The 15,094-nt window shown below is 46.1% G+C and overlaps 1 protein-coding gene across 1 annotated transcript in view; it reads left to right on the top strand.

The window, feature by feature from the left end:
- Positions 1–1,829: 1,829 nt before the first annotated feature.
- UTP23 (UTP23 small subunit processome component) overlaps positions 1,830–15,094 on the top strand; it is a 30,052-nt gene continuing 16,787 nt past the window's right edge. The window contains exons 1-2 of the mRNA XM_075316213.1: positions 1,830–2,135; positions 8,025–8,199. Of these exons, the coding sequence (XP_075172328.1) occupies positions 1,948–2,135; positions 8,025–8,199 (363 nt within the window). The 5' untranslated portion in view covers positions 1,830–1,947. The remainder of the gene's footprint in view (positions 2,136–8,024; positions 8,200–15,094) is intronic.

The raw sequence follows: 15,094 nt of genomic DNA, 5'->3' as shown, positions 1-15,094 counted from the left end.
GTTGGTAGTGTAAAAACTAGATTTTAATAGCATGGATTTGCAAAAGAGCACAACAAAAACGCACTGTGTGAATATAGCTTTCAGCATTTGTACAGCATTTTTCACCATGGAAAGCAATGACAAAGTGCAAAAAGGCAACCACTGCTTTTTTGCTGTGTTTTTGCAGCAATTTTGCTGCTTTTGTTGTGAATAAAACTAACTTTATTAAACATGCACTGTAAACAAATGACAGTAAAACTGCAAAAAAAACCTGAAAAATCTGCTTTTTAGAAGCAGCTTTTTTAAAAGAGCAGGTTTTGGCTACAGGAAAAAAAAAACGCAACATAGTCTTAATTTGAGGGTAAAGAGTTACAATGCTGTCTGGCTGCCTTAATAAAAGCGCGGCTACAGGCAGAAAGTGAACTTTATTTCTCCCGGGAGCTGCCGGCTTTCAGTCATACAGGTGTGTGCTTTCAGTCATACAGGTGTGCGCTTTGTCATACAGGTGTGCGTTTTCTGTCATACAGGTGTGTGCTTTCAGTCATACAGGTGTGTTCTTTCAGTCATACAGATGTGCGCTTTCAGTCATACAGGTGTGCCCTTTCGGTCATACAGTTGTGCGCTTTTGGTCATACAGGTGTGCGCTTTCAGTCATGCAGGTGTGCGCTTTCAGTCATGCAGGTGTGCGCTTTCAGTCATATAGGTGTGCGCTTTCGGTCATACAGGTGTGCGCTTTCGGTCGTACAGGTGTGCGCTTTCAGTCATGCAGGTGTGCGCTTTCAGTCATACAGGTGTGCGCTTTCGGTCATACAGGTGTGCGCTTTCAGTCATGCAGGTGTGCACTTTCAGTCATACAGGTGTGCGCTTTCGGTCATGCAGGTGTGCGCTTTCAGTCATGCAGGTGTGCACTTTCAGTCATACAGGTGTGCGCTTTCGGTCATACAGGTGTGCGCTTTCGGTCGTACAGGTGTGCGCTTTCGGTCATACAGGTGTGCACTTTCTGTTATACAGGTGTGCTGACACGCCTGCAGTCACCGATCACTATTCTGTGAGCTGCAGCTACAGCTACACCCCTGGCACCGTGATTGACAGCTCGCTCTGCAGCACATCAGTGCAGTGACCAGTCAATCCATGTGAGCTCACAGTTTAGTGAGCGATGACTCCAGCCAAGCCGCCGCTTCTGTATGACTGAAAGCCAGCAGCTCCAGGGAGAAATAAAGTTCAATTTCTTCTGATGGCTGCATTTTCAGTAAGGTGGACAGGCAGGTTTAGAACACTTAACTGATAACTGTGTCCTTACTGCTGACCACAACCCTCCCCCCCCCCCCCCTCTGACTGATATCGCCGGACTTGGCCAATGGCCTCAGGGCGACTGATGTTGGGAGATATTGATTGTCCATTTGGGATTGTTGGTCGCATCGGTCTCCCTCAGATAAGCTGCCGGATGACGTGTTAGCAGCTCATACAGAATATTTTTGCCTTGGAATTGACTGATATTGCAGTGTTAATGGCTGATTGGACCAGTATCCCCACACATTGTCCAACAATATTGCACTTTTGCATCAAATTATTCTACCAATTAAATCGGCCGATCTTTTTCATAAACAGAATTCAGATCTGTCACAAGCAGTCGATGCTACAATGGGGTAAGAGCTCATTTCTTTCCTGTGCATTGTATTTCTGTATATTTGCTGCAGCCCTGAGAGATGCTGAGAGCCGTGCTGCAGCCGGACACACACCGGTCTGTTCTGTGACTTCTCCGGGATCACGTGGTCCCATCTGCAGCACAACGTTCTAGAACGCCCAGGTTTTCTCCATCCCAGGTCACATGACCGTGCGGTCCCGCCCCCTTAGTGGGCGTGTTTCGTTACCACGTGACGTAATTCCGGGACACAGCACCCACGTGTTGCAGCTTCTCGGGCGTGCGTGACGTCACTGGACGGAACCGGGTGACCCGAACCCTGCGCCATGAAGATCACCCGGCAGAAGCACGCCAAGAAGAACGTGAACTTCTACAAGCACAACTTCCGCTTCCGGGAGCCGTACCAGGTGCTGCTGGACGGGACCTTCTGCCAGGCGGCCCTGAAGAACAAGATCCAGATCAAGGAGCAGCTGCCCAAGTATCTGATGGGGGAGGTGCAGCTGTGCACGACGGGGTAAGAGGGCGGCAGTGGGGGCTGTAGGGACCAGTCATGGGAGAGCTCCATGGTGTCTGCCTGCCTTGGGGGCAGGGCTGTGGAGTCGGTAAGCCAAACCTTCGACTCCGACTCCGACTCCTCAAATTCTCTTGCACCGACTCCGGCTCCGGCTCCGGCTCCTACATATATTGCTTAGTTAGGTGAAAAATTTATTGTAGTACATGAATATGTGTATGTGAACATCAGACATTTAATAATTTTTATGATACGATAATCAAGATATTTAGATAGAACATAAAATATATTTATTGGAATGCAACTTTAGAACACAAAAAACTGTAATAAATTGTAAATATGTAATACACTATGTAATATACAGTAGATTACATATATATCTTGTGTGTGTATATACACCGTGTGTGTGTATGTATGTATGTATATATATATATATATATATATATATATATATATATTACATATTTACAATTTATTAGTTTTTTGTGTTCTAAAGTTGTATTCCAATAAATATTTTATGTTCTATCCAAATATCTTGATTATTGTATCATAAAAACAATTAAATGTCTGATGTTCACATTGTACTACAATAAATTTTTCACTTAAATATAAGCATTATACTAAATGTTATTATTTAGTAAAATATTCAGCACATTCTGCATTGCACTCCTGTCCCCAATTTATTATATATTTTAGGAGTCGGAGTCGGTGCATTTTATACCGACTCCGACTCCGACTCCACCAAAATGAGCTCCGACTCCACGACTCCGACTCCACAGCCCTGCTTGGGGGTCCGTGGGGGTGTCTGACAACGGCCTGCCCAGCAGGGCCCGTGGCGAAGCGCCTGACAACGGCCTGCCCAGCGGGGCCCGTGGCGAAGCGCCTGACGACCGCCTGGCCAGCGGGGCCCGTGGCGGAGCGCCTGACGACCGCCTGGCCAGCGGGGCCCGTGGCGGAGCGCCTGACGACCGCCTTGCCAGCGGGGCCCGTGGCGGAGCGCCTGACGACCGCCTTGCCAGCGGGGCCCGTGGCGGAGCGCCTGACGACCGCCTGGCCAGCGGAGCCCGTGGCGGAGCGCCTGACGACCGCCTGGCCAGCGGAGCGCCTGACGACCGCCTGGCCAGCGGAGCGCCTGACGACCGCCTGGCCAGCGGAGCGCCTGACGACCGCCTGGCCAGCGGAGCGCCTGACGACCGCCTGGCCAGCGGAGCGCCTGACGACCGCCTGGCCAGCGGAGCGCCTGACGACCGCCTGGCCAGCGGAGCGCCTGACGACCGCCTGGCCAGCGGAGCGCCTGACGACCGCCTGGCCAGCGGAGCGCCTGACGACCGCCTGGCCAGCGGAGCGCCTGACGACCGCCTGGCCAGCGGAGCGCCTGACGACCGCCTGGCCAGCGGAGCGCGTGGCGGAGCGCCTGACAATAATGCAAGAGGAAAAAAACAAAACATGACACCAAGTAAAGTTAATAGAAAACTGGTGCAAACGATGTACACTCCCTGACAGAAGCTCTGTCGCTTATCCATGTTATGTAAATATAAGTTAATAACCTGACTTTAAATTCATCCATTGGTTTTAAAAATTACTCTTTTGAAAGCTGAAACCCTCCTAAATTTGGTTTAGCTTATGAAAATAAAGCTGCTGAAATATTGATAATTTAATGAACACAGAAAGGTCAGATTTTGGCAAGACAAACGTTTTGTCGCCTTGTCATATAATGCACCCAATCCTAGTTTACATCCTTACCTGTGCTCACTAAATGATCGGTTAATTAGTAGATGAGTATAAAAAGAAACCCAGCACCCCAGACCTTCACTTGAACTGCAACTTGACCTGTGACAACATGCCAAAAATCTACCCTGCAACCAAAGTCTTGATTATCAAGAGGCTGAAGACCAGATCCACTGCAGAGGTGGCTGGCACCTTTTAATGTGTCTCAGCGTCAAGTACAAAAAGTTAAAAAAAAATTTGAAGAGACTGGAAATGTTTTTGACAAGCCCAGACCCCGCAAGACAACTGCTCAGGAGGAACGTTTGTTGGTTAGAAAATCCAAGCCGGCCCCTCTTCCACTGCAGCAGAGCTCCAAAAGGCCTGGTCACCTCAAGTCACTGTGTGAACTGCAACAGTTTGTAGGATTCTGTCTTGAAATGGCCTCCATGGTCGTATCAGTGGCCAGAAGCCAGCACTAAACAAAAGGCAATTAAAAAAAAAGTGTGGCATTTGCCAAGTCCCACAGCCTGCTAAACAGATGGAAAAGTGGCAGAAGGTGGATTTCTCTGATGAATCTTCAGTTGAATTACACCACAGCCACCGCAAATACTGCAGGAGACCTACTGGAGCCCGTATGGATCCGGAAAGCAGGTTTGGTGGTGGAAAGATCATGGTCTCGGGTTACATTCAGTATGGGGGTGTGCGAAACATTAGCAAGGTGGAAGGCAATATCAATAGCCTAAAATATCAAGAAGTATTAGCTACCTCTTACATTCCCAATCATAAAAGGGGTCAAATTCTGCAGCAGGATGGTGCTCCATCTCATACATCCATCTCTACAACAAAGTTCCTCCTGGCAAAGAAGATCAAGGGGCTCAAGAACTGGCCAGCCCAGTCACCAGACATGAACATCATTGAGCATGTTTTGGGTAGGATGAAAGAGGAAGCTTGGAAGACAAAATCAAAGAATCTAGATGAACTCTGGGAGGCATGTAAGACTGCATTCTGTGCTATTCCTGATGACTTCATCAATAAATTGTATGAATCATTGTTGAACTGCATGGATGCAGTCCTTCGAGCTCATGGAAGTCACACAAAATATTAAATATGGCTCTAATAGCAACACAACTTCATTCACCAAAGTTATGCAACATATCTTTGTATTACAAGTTAATTATTTGTTTGAATTTCACATTACTTTCTGTGGGTGACAAAACTTTTGTCTTGACAAAATCTTACCTTTCTGTGTTCATTAAATGATCAATATTTCAGCAGCTTTATTTTCATAACCTAAACCAAATTTGGGAGGGTTTCAGCTTTCAAAAGAGAAATTTATAAAACAAATGGATGAATTTAAAGTCAGGTTATAAGCTTTTATTTACAGAACGTGGGTAAGCGACAGAACCTCTGTCAGGGAGTGTAAAGCAGAAATAAATGTCACTATAACAACTACTTTCTACCAAAAAAATAAAAAGATGCAGCATTAATGATCGGCCCCATAGTGTTTTGTCGTAGTTGCATGCGTGCTCACCCGAGCGAGCGTTCTCCGTGTCGCAGGGAGATGCTCTCAGGTGGTTTATCTTCTGAGAAAAAAGGACGAGCGACTGTTTTTTACTAGTTGAATTTGTTCACAATTTCCCAAGATGTTTTTGGAGCGTTCGTGTTGTGTGAATCAGTCCAGATGGAAGCCACATTGCTAAATTCATATGGGCGAGAAGAGATTAAAAATACAATAAAACGTCACCCTCGTCCCATCACGTGTCCCTGCAGCTCCTCCACTGTCTCCATGTAAGGCCGGGGGCGCAGAAGACGGAGAGATTAATGTCCCCATTGTCTGACATCAGTGTAGTCCGATGTTTGGCACTCACCATAGACTTGTATGGGGGCATGTGATCTTTGAGACGCTGACAATCGTACAATGCAGCGTTTTGGTTTTTTTTTTTTTTATTCACTTTTTTTTTTATTCCCCCCCCCCCCTCACCCCAAATGCCAAACAGACATAATTTAAAAGATAAAGATAACGTGGTCTCTGCTCCATAGTGTAATATTGAACATTTGAGTATGCATGAAGTTATTTTCCAAAGCACAGTAACCAGTACCAGGCCCCCATATCACTGTATAGTTAGTCTAAAAAAGGCATTTTTGGGGTGACACTCCCTTTAACACTTTGCAGCACTCTCAACCTCACAAGACTATTAGTGACCTAGAGGCCACTGGGCTGACGTTCCCCTCTAACGCTGCCAGTCCCTGCTGTCAGCTTGTTTTGTTGGTTTATTACAAACAGTAGAAAGTTCGATAATTTTCCTAATAAACCTCATTTATAATGGAGAGGGAATACATATGATAGCAATTGTTTGTACACAGTCACTGCTCCAGCAGAATAGTGAGTGCAGCTCTGGAGTATAATACAGGATATAACTACTTATCCTGTACTGATCCTGAATGTATGTACACAGTGACTCCACCAGCAGAATAGTGAGCGCAGCTCTGGAATATAATACAGGATGTAACTCAGGATCAGTATAGGATAAGTAATGTAATGTATGTACACAGTGACTGCACCAGCAGAATAGTGAGCGCAGCTCTGGAATATAATACAGGATGTAACTCAGGATCAGTATAGGATAAGTAATGTAATGTATGTACACAGTGACTGCACCAGCAGAATAGTGAGCGCAGCTCTGGAATATAATACAGGCTGTAACTCAGGATCAGTATAGGATAAGTAATGTATGTACACAGTGACTGCACCAGCAGAATAGTGAGCGCAGCTCTGGAATATAATACAGGATGTAACTCAGGATCAGTATAGGCTTAGGCTACTTTCACACTTGCGTTCAGCGCAGTCCGTCACGATGGAGAATAGCGCAGTCCGTTAACGCACTGCGCTATTCTCCATAGACTTGTATGGACGACGCACTGTAAAGCAAGTGTCAGCGTTGCATCCACTGGACGACGCAGCGTCGTTATTTTGACGCGCTGCCGGGCGGATGGAACGCAGCATGTAACGTTATTTTTGAACAGCGGAAACCTTTATTTTTCACTGCGCATGCGTTTTTTTTTTTTTTTTATCACAAACTTTATTTTAGTTCTCGGTGGCCGAACGTTCAGCTGAGCGCTCGGCCGCCGGCTATTAAGAGCGATCAGCTGATCGTTCACAATAGTCGGCTGCCGGTACTGTAAAGAAGAAAAAAAATAAATAAATGCTTTCCGTTATTTTGTACGATCCGTAGCATTGCGTTGTGCCACTATATGCAACGCATCCGTTGCATCCGTCACACAACGCAATGCTACGGAAGCCGTCCAACGCAAGTGTGAAACTAGCCTAAGTAATGTGTGTACACAGTCACTGCTCCAGCAGAATAGTGAGTGCAGCTCTGGAATATAATACAGGCTGTAACTCAGTATCAGTATAGGATAAGTAATGTATGTACACAGTGACTGCACCAGCAGAATAGTGAGTGCAGCTCTGGAGTATAATACAGGATGTAACTCCGGATAAGTAATGTATGTACACAATAACACTACCAGCAGAATAGTGAGTGCAGCTCTGGAGTATAATACAGGATATAACTCAGGATCAGTACAGGATAAGTACGGTAATGTATGTACACAGTGACTGCACCAGCAGAATAGTGAGTGCAGCTCTGGAGTATAATACAGGATGTAACTCAGGATCAGTACAGGATAAGTACGGTAATGTATGTACACAGTGACTGCACCAGCAGAATAGTGAGTGCAGCTCTGGAGTATAATACAGGATATAACTCCGGATCAGTACAGGATAAGTACGGTAATGTATGTACACAGTGACTGCACCAGCAGAATAGTGAGTGCAGCTCTGGAGTATAATACAGGATGTAACTCAGGATCAGTAATGTAATGTATGTACATAGTAACTACACCAGCAGAATAGTGAGTGCAGCTCTGGAGTATAATACAGGATGTTACTCTGGGCCAGTACAGGATCAGTAATGTATGTACATAGTGACTGCACCAGCAGAATAGTGAGTGCAGCTCTGGAGTATAATACAGGATGTATCTCGGGGTCAGTACAGGAGAAGTAATGCATTTTCCATACTTAGCTGTGAATATGGCGGCCATATGATTTAGTTATCTCTAATGAGGTAAAGCTTAGTCTTAGGTATTATATGACGTGCACTTAATGATGTTTCTCTTTCTTAGCTGTGTTATTAAGGAGCTGGAGTCCTTGGGGAAGGAGCTGTACGGAGCTAAATTAATCGCCCAAAGATTTCAAGTGCGGAGCTGCGCTCATTTCCAGAGTGCTGTCAGCGGCTCGGCGTGCCTGTTATCCATGGTTGCAGATGACAACTCTCACCATTATTTCATCGCCACCCAGGTATCTGTGAGAAAACAATTTATTGCAAGGATGGCTCGCTGCCTGGTTACCTGATGGGAGTTCAGTTGCTATGGAGAATGGGGAGACATGGCGAGCAGGCCGGGAGTCAATTATAATGGTGTGCGGGGGCTGGGAGCCGAGCACCTGCTGAGGAGAACTGGGGAAGGAATACAACATGGCCGAAGCTCCAATTCTGGGAAAAGGGAGTGATACAGGGAAGTCATCAAACTGCTCAATAGCAAGTAATGGCGGCCATAGTGGGTGGTGCCCAGATTTCACACACATACTGTATGTTAATGGAGCTCTCCATATCAAACCGGTGGGGGTCTGACAACCCCAGAATACCCACCACTGCCGGGTGTCGGACCCCTCACCAAATCTAATATTGAATTATCGAAAGGATTGCGGGGCCCACTGTCAAAGCCCCTGTGGCCGCCATCTTTTTACCTCCATGAAGTACATTAATTCCTATTTACTGTAGATCTGGAGTGTTTTAGTATATAGTAAAAAGCTAAAAACTAACAAAACTAATAAAAAATTATATAGTTGGTGTTTCCAAATATAATCCATGAAAAATATAACATTATTTAACCAATAAGTTAAACGTCGTAAAGAATTGCAATACCAAAGTTTCCAGTTTTTTTCCAGTAAACACGTGACCCTAAAATAAAAAATTAGATGCCATAAAAATGCCATCAGTAATAACTAGAGCTCACCACTCAAATCAATGCGAGCCCCCACACAGGACTTGTCTAGAGTATGGGGTCATGCTCCCTGACTGTGATTTTATTCTCTACTAGCTGTAGTGCCCGGCGTTGCCCGGGATAGTAACTGTCTGTCTGTCTCACGCTCTCTCTGTCTCTCTCTCTGTCTGTCTGGCTGTCTTTCTTTCCCCATCTCTCCACCGACATCTTATTACCTCACTCATAAGCTTCTTATACTAACAATTTATTTTGTTCCTATAGCAACCACTCACAGCTCCTATTAATAACCTAATAGCTCGCAGCTCCATTGACTTTAATGAAGGCAGGATTTTTGGAGAGTAAAGGCGGCGTTACACGGTACGATATATCGTGCGATATGTCGTCGGTGGTCACAGAATTTGTGTCGTACATCCGGCATCGTTAGAGATGTCGTACCGTGTGACACCTCCGAATGACTGTTAACGAGCAAAAATACTCCCTTAACGTTGCTCGTTGGCACGTCGTTCATTTTCATAATGTTGGTCCTCCTTCTGTGCACCGGTTGTTCGTCGTTCCCGTGTCAGCACACATAGCTACATGTGACACCCCAGGAACGATTAACACGGCTTACCTGTGACCCGCCGGCAATGAGGAAGTTAGGAGGTGGGCGGGATGTTACGTCCCGCTCATCTCCGCCCCTCCTCTGCTATTGGGCAGCCGCTGTGACGCTGAACGTCCCTCCCCCTTCAGGAAGATTATGTTCGCCGCCCACAGTGACGTCGTGAGGGAGGTAAGTACGTGTGACCGGGGTTAACGACATTGTGCGCCACGGGCAACAAATTGCCCGTGACTCACAAACTATGGGGCGGGTGCGATTGCACGATATATCATCCTGTGTAACGCCGCCTTAACTGTAACGCAGGGTTAAATTTTTCTGTCCAAACATAGTCCATGATATTCCTTGAGTCACATGGGGTGTCTGTGCAAAATTTCGTGATTGTAAATATGAATACACACACACACACACACACACACACACACACACACACACACACACACACACACACACACACACACACACACACACACACACACTCAGCTTTATATATTAGATAGCAGGTTTCTACTCGCCCATACACATGGAGCTTTTTAACACAGAGAGATGCATTAGGCTCTGTTCACACAAAAAAAAAAAGATTTTTCTCAAATTTCTTGAATCTGAAAGATTAGCGCACTTGCTGTCAAAAAACGCACCGAAAACCGCATGCAATTTTACCGTGTTTTTGGTGCGGTCTTGGTGCGTTTTTCCCGCAGGTCGCTCCCTGCGTTTTTTTACGATTATGGCAAACGCAGGTACCTACCGAAAAAGTGACATGCACATTCTTTTTCTCAAGAAATTCTGCAGAAAGAATGTTCTTGAGAAAAAACCAGTGTGCGCACAGCTATTTTTTTATTTATTTATTTTTTTTTCCATAGGATTTGCTGGGGAATGTCTGCAGAAAGGTTACAACCATTTTCTCAAGAAATTTCTGCAGCAAAAAGTGGGTAAAAACGCAGTGTGCGCACAGGGCCCTACAGTAGATGCCCAGTATACGAGATATGCCTTGATGTGGCAAATGGGCAGATATAGAAATGGCCATTTTTGTATGCTAAATATCTCAATTTTTCCTAGATTCGCTTAAGCTGTAATGCATGTCTATATTCTTACATTCATGCTTTGCATGCTTTAGCATTTCAGAGTGCAGCTATATATTTTTTTTTTTTTTCTGTAACCCCTTGAAAGCAGACATAACCTTCATAAACAAGTCTAATGCCTGTTTTACACGAGTCAATCTATCGTGCGATAGCACGAGCGATCGTACCCGCCCCCGTCATTTTTGCGTCACGGTCAAATCGCTGCGCGTGGCGCACAAACTCGTTTAACCCCCGTCACATGCACTTACCTTCCGGACGACCTCGCTGTGGGCGACGAACGTCCACTTCCTGAAGTGGGAGGGACGTTTGGCGTCACAGCGACGTCACACGACAGACGGTCAGTAGAAGCGGAGGGGCAGAGATGAGCGGCTCGTTAACATCCCGCCCACCTCCTTATTTCTACATAGCCGGCGGCTGCCGCGGGGCGCAGGTAAGCTGTGTTCATTGTTCCCGTGGTGTCACACGGAGCGACGTGTGCTGCCACGGAAACGATGAACAACCAGCGCCATTAAAAATAAACGATATTTTGAAAGTAAATGATGAGTACACGACTCACGATTTGTGAGAGATTCTGCGTCGCTCGTGGGTGTCACACGACACGACGTCGTGAACGATGCCGGATGTGCATCACGAAAACTGTGACCCCCGACGATCTATCGCACAATGGTTCGTCTCGTGTAAAGCACCCTTAACCCCTTCACGACCGGCCGATTTTTCGCTTTCCGTTTTTTTTTTTCGCCATTCTTTTTCTGAGACGTAACTTTTTTTATTTTTCAGTCAATATGGTCATCTGAGGGCTCATTTTTTGCGGAACGAGCTGTACTTTTAAATGAAACCATAAGGTTTACCATATATTGTACTGGAAAACGGCAAAAAAATTTCAAATGCAGAAAAATTGCAAAAAAAGTGCGATAGCACTATGGTTTTTGAGATATTTTATTTACTGTGTTCACTATATGGTAAAACTGATGTCTGCGTGTGATGCCTCAGGTCAGTGCGAGTTTGTAGACACCAAACATGTATAGGTTTACTTTTATATAAGGGGTTAAAAAAAATCGGAAGTTTGTCCGAAAAAAGTGGCGCACGTTTTACGCCATATTCCGTGACCCGTAGCGTTCTCATTTTTCGGGATCTATGGCTCAGTGACGGCTTATTTTTTGCGTCTCGAGCTGACATTTTTTACGGTACCATTTTTGCGCAGATGCTACGTTTTGATCGCCTCTTATTGCATTTTGCGCAAAAGTTGTGGCGACAAAAAAAACGTAGTTTTGGCGTTTGGAATTTTTTTTGCTGCTACGCCGTATACTGACCAGATTAATTGATTTTATATTTTGATCGGGCGTTTCTGAACGCGGCGATACCAAATGTGTGTATATTTTTTTTATTTTTTTAACCTTTTAATTTTCAATGGGGCGAATGGGGGGTGATTTGAACTTTTAGGTTTTTTTGTTTTTTTTTTTAACTTTTTTTTTTTTTTATTTTACTAGTCCCCCTAGGGGGCTATTGCGATCAGCAATCCGATCGCTCTGCAGTATCTGCTGATCACAGCTACAAGGCTGTAAGCAGCAGATACGCTCTCTTTCTCTTTTGCTGTTCCGCTGGCACAGCGAAAGTGAAAGCAAGTCAGGTGTAGTACAGGAGTCATCACATGACCCTGTGCTACCATGACAACGATCGGGAGTCACGTGATCGCGTCACGTGACTTCCGGTATCGGGCGGTAAGTAAAACTACCGCGATCGCGCTTATAATGGCGCTGTCACGTATTGACAGCGCCATTTAAGGGGTTAATCGGCATGAGCAGATAACGATTCTGCTCGTGCATAGCAGGCACACATCTCAGCTGTGAAAATCAGCTGAGATGTGCGCCGATCGCGGCATGCTGCCGCCGGAGGACCGCGGGCAGTAACATTGTCATTTAGGACGTAATTTTACTGCCCGCGGTCGTTAAGGGTGCGATTCCATTTGCGTACGACTCGTGCGGGTCTCGTATCGGTATCACCCGGCACGGCCACACAGCGGGTCGGCTGCGTGTATTTCCATCCAGCTGAGGCGCTCGTGGTCCGGATAGTGTGCGGCTGTGCCAGGTGATACCGATATGAGACTCGCACGAGTCATACGTAAGTGGAACTCCGGCCTTACAGAGAGGATGTAACTTGGCAGAACAATTCAGGGTCTGTGTGATGGCATTAGTTGTCATTCTCATGGCCTTATTAATGTGGGGGTCGGTCATCACTCCCTTCCTTTGTAAATGTTTATTGTAAAGGTTTAGTTCTTGCACCACCCTCCCTTTATGGTTTGATGCATGATGTTCCCTCCTCCATACCTCACTATTTATGGTGATTTGGGGTGATTTGCCTTTTGGCCTCCAAACATTGTGTGTATTATGGCACCTGATTAGTTCTATTTCATCTCATCAGTCTATATTCACCCAGCATTTCATAGGCTTGTTTAAATGTTGTTGAGCATTTTTTGAATGCTCTTGAACCTGCTTTTTGTTCAGCAATGGAGTCTTGCGTGGAGAGCGTGCATACAGGCCATGGAGGGGGGAGTCTTGCGTGGAGAGCGTGCATACAGGCCATGGAGGGGGGAGTGCAGCACTTATTTTCTTTGAAACAATTGTACCTGCTGATTCCAGGTCTTTCTGTAGCTCTCCACACTGGTTTTTGGCTCTTGGACAACTCTTCTGATATTGTGCATTTAAGGCTATGTGCGCACTGGAAAATGGAATTTTCTCAAGAAAATTCCGCAGGTATTCAAAGATTACCGCACCCGCGGTAAAAAAACGCGGCAAACCGCACCCGAAAACCGCATGCGGTTTGCCGGGGTTTGCTGCGGTTTTACCGCGGTATTGTTCGCGGTATTGCCACGGTTTTGCCGCGTGCGGGTTGGTATGTGCTTTATTGCATTCAATGCAATAAAGCACATTGAAAAAAAAAAATCATTTCCTTCTTTTAGATAAAGAGACAGAAGAATAGAGGGAGGGATAGATAGATAGAGGACAGATTGCTGCATTTCCCACGGTCGGCAGTGAGTTCACATTACCGGCCGTGGGAAATGACCGATAATTACCTCTGCTGTCTCGCTGCAAGGCTGCATTCATTCAGCGCTGTGTCTGTGTCAGTCGCGGCTGGATGCAAGCCTCGTAGGACGCCAGAGCTGTGGATTATGCCGGATCTTTGTTTCAGGAGGGGTTAATAAAAGGGTGAACAAGGCTTGTTTGTGTTTTATTTAAAATAAAGGATTTTTCTGTGTTTTTTCACTTTACTACGGGTTGATCATGTCAGCTGTCTCATAGACGCTGCCATGATCAAGCCTGGAGTTAATGGCGGTGATCCACCACCATTAACTCCTTGTATTACCCTGACTGCCACTGCTACACGGCTGCAGGAAGAGCCGGGGACACGCCGGTACTGCCGCATAATGCATGCGACAGTGCCGGGGCAGCTGCGGCTGATATTCTCGGCTGCGGGAGGGGGAGTGAGGCGGGGGACATTACCCCTGCCCCTCTCCCTCCCCAGCCTGAGAATACCGGGCCGCCGCTGTGTGCTTACCTCGGCTGGACGGTAAATATACAGCGGAGCCCACGTGTTTTTTTTTTTCTTTCTATATTTCCGTTTGTTTTCTGTGTGTTCTGTGTCTGTGTGTGTTCTGTCTGTGTGTGTTCTGTGTCTGTGTGTGTTCTGTGTCTGTGTGTGTTCTGTGTCTGTGTGTGTTCTGTGTCTGTGTGTGTTCTGTGTCTGTGTGTTCTGTGTCTGTGTGTGTTCTGTGTCTGTGTGTGTTCTGTGTCTGTGTGTGTTCTGTGTGTGTTCTGTGTGTGATCTGTGTGTGTGATCTGTGTCTGTGTGTGTGATCTGTGTCTGTGTGTGATCTGTGTCTGTGTGTGATCTGTGTCTGTGTGTGATCTGTGTCTGTGTGTGATCTGTGTCTGTGTGTGATCTGTGTCTGTGTGTGATCTGTGTTTACTCTGCACGGCTTCCTCTTCCTGTAATGACATCACTTCCCTGCAAAACTGCAGACAGGCGATGTACATTGCCGGAGGTAAACCGCGAAATACCGCAGGGAATAACGCAGTGAACCGCACAGAATTTGCTGCCTGCGTTATTCCCTGCGGGATTTCACGATTACATTGGAGTCAATGGAGTGAAATGCCGCAGCGACGTGCGGAAAGAATTGACATGCAATTGTTTTTGCTGCGGGAATCCCGCAGCAAAACATGCAGCTGTCAAATTTTGCCCAGTGCGCACAGGATTTTTTTTCCCCATAGGTTTTGCTGGTGATTCACTGCAGAGATGTTATGAACATTTTCTGCAGCGAAACATGCAGCAAAACCGCGGCAAAATCCGGTAAGTGCGCACAGGGCCTAATATTCCAGACCTGACTGAGGATGACTGGAAAAAGGTGGAATGCTCCTGTTACTCTTTAGCTGTAAGTGCTAAATGTTTCCTAATGCAGTTCCTTAAGGCCTTTAGAACAGTGTTCCTTAAAGAGTACTAACCACCAGGATTTTCTATATAAA

The sequence above is a fragment of the Anomaloglossus baeobatrachus genome, chromosome 6 (assembly GCF_048569485.1).
Source record: "Anomaloglossus baeobatrachus isolate aAnoBae1 chromosome 6, aAnoBae1.hap1, whole genome shotgun sequence".
Lineage (NCBI taxonomy): Eukaryota > Metazoa > Chordata > Amphibia > Anura > Aromobatidae > Anomaloglossus > Anomaloglossus baeobatrachus.
The sequence above is the reverse complement of the archived record's forward strand: the minus strand, read 5'-3'. Positions and strand labels throughout refer to the sequence as shown.